General features: G+C 42.2%; 1 protein-coding gene across 2 annotated transcripts; it reads left to right on the top strand.

Moving 5' to 3' along the window:
• Positions 1-766: 766 nt before the first annotated feature.
• On the top strand, positions 767-7,877 carry gpn1 (GPN-loop GTPase 1). Of its 2 annotated transcripts, none has more exons than XM_035533147.1 (14): positions 767-953; positions 1,191-1,284; positions 1,524-1,563; positions 1,705-1,771; positions 1,867-1,904; positions 2,010-2,088; positions 2,256-2,350; positions 2,536-2,581; positions 2,818-2,964; positions 5,913-5,995; positions 6,223-6,262; positions 6,505-6,595; positions 6,790-6,891; positions 7,342-7,877. In XM_035533147.1, exons 1-14 carry the CDS (start codon positions 774-776, stop codon positions 7,431-7,433), a joined length of 1,194 nt encoding a protein of 397 aa, XP_035389040.1. In that variant the 5' UTR covers positions 767-773; the 3' UTR covers positions 7,434-7,877. The 2 variants fall into 2 exon arrangements, with proteins under 2 accessions (XP_035389040.1, XP_026855742.2); XM_026999941.2 differs by having other exon boundaries at positions 6,787-6,891.
• The last annotated feature ends 2,616 nt before the right edge of the window (positions 7,878-10,493 follow it).

Here is a 10,493-nt window from a genome sequence, read left to right as displayed (position 1 = left end):
ATACTGAGATATAAACATATAATATAAATGAAATTTATATTATCATTCACTATTTTCAACCCACTAGTTCTTAATTAGCTATTGCAGTGTTAATGACTAAACATATAGCACATGTAGTGTGGTTGCAGGCTACAGTGCCACAGTGTAAAGTTTTTCTCTCATCTGTAGGAGATTAATGGAGGTTCTATAAAAAGAGATGTGTTCTTTGGCTAAACCTGGAGGATTCTGATGTGGACACCCCCCAACAGGAGGAACCTCAAAGTGTGGCGGAGAGCTACAAAGCCAAGATCCAGACAGACAAACAAGTGTCAAACAAGACGTCACAATAGTAGATAAGATGCATAGATGTGTCAGTCCCAAGTGATGGAAACATCCAAAAGAAAGAATATGAAAGCATGAAATATAAAAGGGAGAAATACCAGGGACTGAAAGTGGAAATACTGTCAATGTGGAAAAGGTAACACTATGTTCCAGTGATGATACACCTCTAGTGTATATAACCATAAGATATAACCACTCACTGGAATGGTGAGACAGGACTTTTTTTTTTTTAGCATATTTATTTAATTATCTAAAACTGCAGCCACTGTTTCGTATCATCCAGTAATTTGGAATTTTACTTTTCACCTACATGAAGCGCTTTATTCCTGCATCCATCTAGTGTTCTGCTGCCATCTAGTGGTTAAAAGTGGTCATGACTCGGTTAAGATTTGCAGCACTTTACGACAATAGTCTTGCTTGACCACAGTACTCTTTTTATATTTTGCACAAGCATGGCTGCTGCTTCGGGAGAGAGTGATGGAGCTGTGTTGGAAAACACAGCAGGTTCGGGCGGCAGCAGTGATCATTCAGCTTCAGGTCACAGTGCCACATCCCGAAATAATGCGGAACGAAAGCCAGTGTGTCTTATAGTCCTTGGCATGGCAGGGTCAGGCAAAACAACTTTCGTTCAGGTAATGCTAGCTAACTTGGCTAGCTGGCTAGCTGATTCCCGGTCAGGACTGTATCGTAAAAGATGGTGTAACTAACCGTTAGTACTATTACTGCCACGTTTAATAGCTAGCATGCTTAATCTTTATTGTGTAATTTTAACCGTGATATAAGTGAAGTGTAAGAGATTTCATTAAGACATTAGCTATCTGGCTATGCCTGTTAACTTCACTAACGTCACTTTGTTGTGCTGTTTTTAGCGACTCACCGCGCATCTTCACTCGAAGAAGACGCCGCCGTATGTTATTAATCTGGACCCTGCAGTTCATGAAGTCCCTTTCCCAGCCAATATCGGTAGATACATAGCTGTGTTACTCGGTTAACGAGCCTGCCACTGACGCATCTATCGCTATGGTGTTGTACAGGTAGCTGGATGTTCTAAAGGGCTGCGAGGAGTAACGCTGGGGTTGTCATGTCATATGGAGTATGTCATTGTATGACGGTAAAATGTGACAGACATGACATGTAGAGGTATGGGATAAAGTTCTGTAACTCACTGTGGTGTGCGTTTGTGTGCTGTGTTTTACCTGCAGATATCAGAGACACAGTCAACTACAAAGAAGTTATGAAGCAGTATCCTTCACTACATGGGACTGTGTATGGTTGATAGTGTCTTGCTATACCTTTTTCAACCTTAATTAAATTTTAATGGTTACTGAAAGACACTAAAACGCTAGTCTTCTAATGTAAATGTAGTCTTTGACTCTGATACAGATATGGCCTAGGCCCAAATGGAGGAATTGTCACATCTTTGAATTTGTTTGCAACCAGGTTCGATCAGGTATGTTAATCTAGAAGTTTCCAACTGATGTCACAGGTGGCTATATGTAGTTTTGTCTGTGAATAAAAGCAGTTCTTCATTTCTGGTACCATCAGGTTATGAAGTTCATTGAGAAAAAGCAGAATAATTCTGAGTAAGTAATTGTCAACTCTGGTGACAGTGCTGTTTCTTTGTGAAATTGGGTCTGTTATTCTTGGTCAAGTTGGGCCGTACCATAAGCTGTGACTGAACATTGCAGGTACGTTTTGATTGACACGCCGGGACAGATTGAGGTGTTTACCTGGTCAGCATCTGGAACCATCATAACAGAAGCCCTTGTATGTAGAGTATAATATTTTACCATGCCTAATGTATACTATAGATACACATTTCATGATTACTAAAGATAATTAAAACACGTAATGAAACTTCTATTGGTTACTGATGTGAGAACGTGAGCTGTGTGTGTGTGTGTGTGTGTGTGTGTGTGTGTGTGTGTGTCCAGGCTTCCTCTTTTCCCTGTGTGATCTTGTATGTGATGGACACTTCACGTAGCGTGAGTCCAGTCACCTTCATGTCCAATATGCTCTATGCCTGCAGGTCAGTGCCTCCACATCTGCACATTTATCACACTGCATTAGAGATGTTTCTCTCCTTATTGTTGCAACCAACGCTTTTATTGTTTTCACCACTTCCAATGTCGGCTGAATCATTCAAGGTTGAAGCATCTGAAGCAGTAGGTGAAATAGTTTCACGAATTGACAGGCGGTTTTGTTATTCTTTAGCATCCTCTACAAAACCAAGCTTCCCTTTATTGTTGTCATGAACAAGGTAAGAACATTCCCTGGATCTCATCCTGTTGTGCCTTTATGGGCATGTCATATGGAAACGTGTGTGTGAAAATACACTTGAGTATATCCAAAATCAGCAGGCTAGGATTAAGCAAAGAATTCTTTTCAAACGTTAAAATACCACTTCAAAATAAAAATAAAGTATCAGTGTATTGCAAGCATTTGTGGCACTCGTCACTCGCTCTCTTGTTTCCCCGTGTCGGAATCCCCGACCAGACGGACATCATCGACCACAGGTTTGCCGTGGAATGGATGCAGGACTTTGAGGCGTTCCAGGACGCCCTGAACCAGGAGACATCATACGTCAGCAACCTCACCCGCTCCATGAGTCTTGTGCTGGATGAGTTCTACGCAAACCTGCGCGTAAGTTCTATAAACACGCGCGTGCACATACACATACACACACACACACATATCTTGGTCTTGTACCTGCAGACACAAACAGCTTTCACATGGCCTCCATCTGCTTACAGTCTTACTTTTGGGTTGAATTTAACCAGGGCTCATGTAAGCAATATACCAACTAACCTAGGATCATTTAAGTGTTCAAGTTTCTATTAGTGATATAAACACAGGCACGATACAGTACCAATCACAGTTTTGTAAAGCAGTTGCTTCTTGCAGAGAACAGAGGAGGAAGGAGACGTCATGAGTTAAACATCATGATCAGTGTTTGCTTATTCAGCTCAGCTGCACGTGGTTTCAGAAATGCTTCCATATCTTTTCCATTTTTTCCCTTAACGCTTGTTGCTCCCAACATGACCTCATTAGGTGCAGTCTCTGTCCACTCTATTTCAGTGCTTTCAGTGCTTTACCAGTTATGTAATATTATAATATAATAATTAATAACTTATTAACAAATGTAACTAAACATAGGATAAGGTATCTTCTCTGTATGGCACCCAAGTGGTGGAGTGAACTTCCACTGTTTTCTTTCTGCTCTAGTCAAATCTTCAGCCAGATAGTAGTCTTAAGATTGGCTTATCCATTCACACATGAGGATATGTATTTCTGTTATTACAAAACATTGTAAGTCGCTCAGGACAAGGGCATCTACCAAATGCTGTAAAGGACAAACATCCAGCACCAAACCATTAAGGTTTCTCACAGGCCCATATCCACTCACTTATTTCTCACATTTGGAATTTCTGTTCTGTTGCCAAGTCCCATCTATTTCCCCAACAATTCTAGAGTTCTGCATTAAAATGTGTAAATTACAAATCATTCCCAAATCCTATGGAAAAACTGACACGTTTCAGGCCCATTCTATAAAGTCTGGATGGTTTCAGGATGGATTCCGTAGTACCTGTGGAAAATCTTTTAATGAATGATATTGCCCATGCTTGACAGACCTCTCAATCACTCATTGGCAATATTGCAACCCTAATCTTTCTGCTATATTGTTTTGAGATTCCCACATGTCTCTGATTAACTGATCAGATGTATTCTATAGAATACGGATGCTTTGCAGAATTCATGTGTCAGATATAAGTGTTTATCCAAATTATTACTTTGTTTCCATTAAATCTGCCATGAATACAGTGCCTCATTTGTAAGTATTTCCAAAAGTTTTCTATCTTCCCAAATAATATCCCTCTAATCTGTTTAGGACATTAATACTCCATTCTCACACACGTCATTATTAATATTTACTCTTTTAAATACCATTGTCTTCAATACATCATGTTTATATCTATCCATAATTCAGGACTGAACCAAAGTGAAGATTCTAGATGTTTTGAATGTGGCTTCAGGAATTTTGCTCCAGACATTCACTGAATGAGACCACATAAGATTTGAATTTACCTGGGTGTGTTGTGAAGAATGTCCGTGAGACCATGTGCTTAGCCAAAGTAGCTAATTCAACTGACAAGTTATACATGCTAACATCAGATAGGACAAGACCTCTTTTGGGAACACCATCTTACGCATTCGATTTCTAGGCTTCTTGCCCTCCAAAAGAAAATCTGTAATAATTTTTTTATAGACACAGAAATATAATTAAACTGGATGACCACCAGTTTTAATAACCTTCACTTTCCCCCGAAGGGACAACTGTAATTTTCAGATTCACTCTAATCTTCTCTGACAGAAGATTTAATGATAATGATAATGTTGAGCTGGAACTCCTCTAAAGCTGAACTGGTTTACATAGCGCGACACATATCTTAGACATTGGTGTAATCTCCGCTTTAGTCTAGTTTATTGCTGTCCATTAATGAGCATATGGTGTTGTATGGCTTAGTAATAAGTCATCAACATGTGACTTGAATGTAAGTTTTGTCCCTGTTTTCACTTCTAGAATGTGCGGGTCTATGCTAATCACAGCCACTAGGGGCTCCACAATGATTAAACATTAAAGGCACCTCAACTTTTCCCCTTAGAAACGCTAAAGAAAGGAGAAATCGTTCTTATCATAACGGCTGCCTTCGGCATTTTGTGGAATATGCGGATGATTTTAAATACAGGTCCAAACCCAAAGTGTTTGAGGGTGGTAATAAGTTAACAACGCTAAATGCTACTGAAGGCCATTTCTCATTATAATGGTGATGACCACTACTGGGGTCTTATTTGTTGAGTTCAACCACATAAGGTGTAGTAATCGTCTCATATTATCAACTGAGGTTTTGGCATAGATGAACCCCACTTGGTCATTGTGTGTTATTCTGGGCAATACTTTCTCCCAACAGAAGGCTAATAGTTTAGCTAGTATTTTGCAACATTTATAAGGCTTAATGGTCTAAAATTAGAGAGCTCGGTTAAATCTGTCTTCTTTTTTTTAGGAGTCATTAATATCAAGGTTTCATTTAATGTCTTGGGTAGAGACCAGTGTAATCTGGGATTGTGTGTGACCCAGGAATCTTAACAATTCCAAAGTTGTACACACAAATATTGTTAATGAAGTGACACATTCAACCTGTGATCATTTATGCTGCGTGGAAATACGCAATGGGCATGTTCACACTTACTTTTCTATTAGCTTCAACTTTACCAACAGAAAATGGCGATAAAGGCCCAATGTGGGGGGAATCTTTACTCTGCTGTGGTATAAAATTATTTTGACCGTTCTACTTCAGCGTTCCACTCTAGCCGTTTCACTCAGTATACTTTTGGATTGCGCTTTGGGCACATTATTGGTTGCTGGAACAAAGGCGATAGCTTTTGATGTTTTGGAACAAAAATCCACTTTTCCTCCACAATTGCTAAAGCTTCTCCTATTAGAATTGGACATGCGTACAAAATTCTGCCAACACCACATGTTCCTTTAGATCCTGAAAGGTGTGTGTGTTTGTGCATGTGTGTGTCTGCAGGTTGTCGGTGTGTCAGCTGTGACAGGTTCAGGACTGGAGGATCTCTTTGTCCAGATCGTTGAAGCTGCTGAGGAATACGAGACGTAAGGCTTTCTGCCACTTGCTGCCTTTCTGCCACTCACTGCCTCTGTTTTTAGTTTGTAACTCCAAAAAAATATTTTTTCATGTATGTAAATACTTAGCTAGTGTAACAGTTCATTTAGTATTTAATATGCAAGCCAATCGGGTAATTACTTGATGAAATTTAAATCTGGTTTGCTTTGGGTTGTGTTTGAACATTGAGTGACTAAGTGATTTGTTTGTCACTTAGAGAATATCGTCCTGAATATGAGCGTCTGCGTAAAGAGCTGGTGAGTAATGAAGTGTGTGGGTTGTGGGGTGTGAACCCCAAGCATCCATCCCAGCATGCCTCTGTAAGCAGCCAAACACTGGCGAAGCATTATCGCTTTTCACCTGAGTGATGAGGCACGATTAGGTTGTCTCTTCTCTCCATTATCAGACGAGGGAAACGAGCCTGTGGGGGCCTTATTCAGGTGCCGTTTGTGCTGCGGGGGCGGATTAATGTGGTCAGGATGTTCTGTCCTGCTTCTAGGTGGACGCTCAGACCAAGAAACAGCAGGAAGAGATGCAGCGCCTTCACAAGGACATGGGTGAAGTTTCCATGGAAACGGCCATGCACCCAGGTACTGCAGACACACTGGTTCACATTCATCACTCCTGCATTAATCGGCCAGATGTCACTCTGCCTGCAGACATCCCTGCTGCTCTCTGACTCCAGTGATCTGGGGGAAAGCGTGGGCTTACGGATCAGCCAAGAGTGGTGGAGGTTTTGCATGGTGTGCATATCGCAGAACTGTGTTTGTTTTTTCTCCAGAAGCTCCAGACATGGGCGGTGCCAGCAACCTCATCTTCACTCGCGGCAACCCAGAAGAAGATGAAGAGGAGATAGACAGTGACACTGATGACATCGACCACAAAGGTAACCTTCACGACACCTCCATCGCTACCTCAGTGCCGCTGTGGCAAAGTCCAGCACTGGCTGCAGATGGGAGATGTTTCCCCAGAAAAGGTCACACTGCAGGTGACAGGGTTTGGATTTGGTTTGGTGGGATTTTGGTCACTTTTTACATGGAAAAAGGTAAAGGTGGGTAATGAAGCCTGCAGGTATTCGATACCGTACTTACTGCTTCCTGGCAGGGCTTTGATCACGATTTGCGCGCTGGCTGCGGAACCAGAGCCCCAGCAGAACCAGAGCCACCTTAACCTTACCGCGCCTGTCATATCACTCGAGGCGTAATCAATATTGTTAGTCAGCAGCCTGATTACAAATGTGGCTGTGCTTTCGCCAGCGGTCGTCAGACTCTGTAGACGGCAGTCGTTCCCTGCGGTTCCCATCTTCCTGTGTTCACTTTTTTTCGCTTGCCCATAGTTACGGAGGAGAGCAAGGAGGAGCCAGCTTTTGGGAACTTCCTAAATGAGAGGAAACGGGTGGTGCAGGCACGCACCAGGAAGTCACAGTGACATCATCAGGTAGCACCAGGCATAAATTCACACCTCTGGCGCTGACATTTGACCTTTGGCTGTACCAGAGAGGGCGGCACCATTGCGGCTGCAGGCAGTGACTTCATCTTCAGAAACTGGATCATCTTGCACGATGAGGATTGATGCGTCGCCGTGGAGCTCCGATGTATTTTACCGCTGTTGCAAACCTCACTGAAGCAACTGCGCTTTTAGAAGTGGCACATGACAGCATCCTTCAAATGTGCTGTAGATGTTGTGGTTTTTTTCACTGATTTGTATTTATCTACTTTGCAGTCTCCTGTGCACCCTTCACCTAATGTCGTTCTGTCCTTTGTTCAAACCACATACTGCATCACCAATGTACTTGTGCAAGCTCATGCATGGACTGCAACGTTCTGCTTTTCTCTTACTATGGCAATAAAATCTATTTTTTATCAAGGTGTACTTCCATGTGTAAGGTGCTGTGTTTCTGCCGGCTGTGTTGTAGTTGAAAGCTGCGTCTTTGTGGAACAGTCAGAGTAGTGAGTCCTTTAGACTGGGTTTGGTGCGGAGGCACCCACCCCAGCAGCTCCTCCACCCACGTGGCTGGGGCCCAGCAGCAAGGACGGAGGTGGATTGCGCGGGCCGCAGGACCTCGAGCTGCACTTCCTCCCTACTGTTACGTGACTTAAGAATTCCCTGCAACCCTCACACATGAAATGTCACTTGGGGAGAGTGCAAGAATAACTCTTAGTTAAAAAAAAAAAAAAAGTTTGAAACAGAGCACACGGTCTTGCGCCATAGAAGTTTCCATACTACAATTCTGCACTTCTTTGTATGCATACTATAAAACTAAGTCAACCAACTCATGGTATTGACATCTTTATGTTGCACATTTATATATTGACACAAGTCTATGGAGGCGTTTTGTTGTTTGTTTGTTTTTTATAGCTGTGGTGCATGTTTGGTTTTGTATAGACTTTAAGCACCTCACTGATAAGGCCGTGCGAACGTCGTCCGAACTGAGACAGAAGCTTCAGCTTCTTCCCTTGCAGCTTTTTATTGGAGATTAGTAGTGAAGTCTTCTCAAGCTCTTTCATGTTTTCTCTGCTTTTTTGCGTGGGTGACTCATCACTGCCTCTGAAGCGTGTGTGGGTCGTGCAGGAAAGGTAACTACGGCAGCCGTCTGGAACGGCGGTGAGTCACGTCGCGGTGGTATTTAACACGAGCCGTTCCCTCTACTTCCAGCTTATGGATTTCTGCTGGCGGAGCAGAATGGAACGCACCCACCGCTCAGAACAGAATGAAGCGCAAGCGCGCGCACACTTCACTCAGAAAAGAATGAAACGGAGTCGTGACACGATCCAGAACTGAAATTCAAATCTGTCGGGAAATGTCAAGACGCCTACTATAATCGCATGTCTGAGAGGAAGTTTGGGGAGAAAATGGAAAAGAAAACTGCAAAGATGTAAACTTCGATCTCCTGGCAAGAAGACAGCGATGTGTCTTGTAAAACGTATTCATATTGACCTCTTCATGCAAGATTCCTTTTCATTAAGCATGAGACATTTTTATGCTTAACGATTTAGTATACGCTGTATGACCTGGGGCAAAGCAGCAAAGCTTAAGTCAGTTGCTATCGAATGGAGCAATAGCTGGCTTTGAGCAAGCTTAATATGACATGACCCTGGAATACCATGGTGCACTGTTATTGAGCATGCATAATACAAGGACAAAGAAGTGTATTCCGGGAAGATCACACTGAGCCAAAAAGGGGTTTTTTTGTGTGTAAAATTCAGTAGTAACAGAACGTGATACCTGCAAATAATCAACTGTTCCAGCACGGCTTTAGTGAGTCTTTAAATAGTTTGTTTTTTGTTTTTTTTTTAATGCGAGTGGCGTTACAAGGGCGGACCCCTTTCTGCTCGTGGCCTGGTGGAGTGTTTCTCAGCCCTGGTGCTGGGACACCACTGCACTGCACATGCCAAAGTTTCCCTGGCTGTGAACCCGCTTGAGTCAAGACGCCATCTACCTGCAGAACCTGGTTCCTTTTATCCCGCACGTGGGGGGGAGCAAGGGCTCCTTCAGACCAAACCACCACTCACACCAGTTGCTGGCCGAACATATCGAGTTTGTTCATTTTGTATGACTTTGACTTTTAAATCTTTTGCTCATAGCAACCTCTATGTGGATGCTTCAGTGAACTGTCTTTGATGTTAATGAACATTTGCATGGATTTGTACTTCCATGTAATGACCTCTGTAGCATGTAGCATATGATTGTGTTGGGTGTTGTGTTGAGTGTTGAACAGTAAACCCAGGGCCAGAGATGCACCATTGAGGACTGATTCATGCTTATGTAGTGCAGGATTGTTGTGAGTGATGTCATGATTTCTGCTGTTGGATGCCACCAAATGAGGTAACATGGAGTGGATCAAAATAACATGGAGTGCACCACTTAAGTGCACAGAGGACCCAGTCAGGCAAGTCAGCATTTATGCCAGAGGCCTGATGACGTAATTCCTCTAATGGCACTGAAATCCTAATCGCATATTTGTGGCCATAATAATGAATATAATAAATAAGAAATAGTAGCCATAATAATAAACTATAGTTTATAATTTTATAATAATAAATAGTGGCTATAATAATCAAGTGGTCTGTATTTTTAGTGCATATGTGTATTTGGTAAGGTTTTGTTGGTCATATCTTGTACTATTAATCAGCTGAGTATGGCCTCTGCTAGTTGATAGTTCCACTCCAACTCAGTGTTTTCTGTTTTGTACATTTGGAGCCAGTTTTTCAGAATCCATATTCTAGTGTTTCCTAGAAAAGAATGACATGTACGTTTGCACTATTTGTTGGTCTTTCAGTGTTACGGTGATTCAAACTGCCTTGCTATTAAAATGGCTTTACTGTTAGAAAGATCTGACTGTTGCTGGAGCTTCTGACTAGAGAATAAAGCTTTGCAATACACTGAAACTGGCTTTCTAAATCTATTGCAGTAGGCTACCTATCTTGGTATAAATGCAGTAAATAAGGCAGTTTACTGAAGAAATAATCTGGTCAGTGGGGCTGAATC

The sequence above is a fragment of the Electrophorus electricus genome, chromosome 13 (assembly GCF_013358815.1).
Source record: "Electrophorus electricus isolate fEleEle1 chromosome 13, fEleEle1.pri, whole genome shotgun sequence".
Classification (NCBI taxonomy): Eukaryota; Metazoa; Chordata; class Actinopteri; order Gymnotiformes; family Gymnotidae; genus Electrophorus; species Electrophorus electricus.
This window is presented reverse-complemented; position numbering and strand designations above follow the sequence as displayed.

Coding starts and splice junctions, on each gene's coding strand:
- gpn1 (XM_026999941.2), top strand. CDS start 774: ATGGCTGCTGCTTCGGGAGAGAGTGATGGAGCTGTGTTGGAAAACACA. Junction 954..1,190: donor GCAAAACAACTTTCGTTCAG/GTAATGCTAGCT, acceptor TGCTGTTTTTAG/CGACTCACCGCGCATCTTCA. Junction 6,892..7,341: donor TGATGACATCGACCACAAAG/GTAACCTTCACG, acceptor GCTTGCCCATAG/TTACGGAGGAGAGCAAGGAG.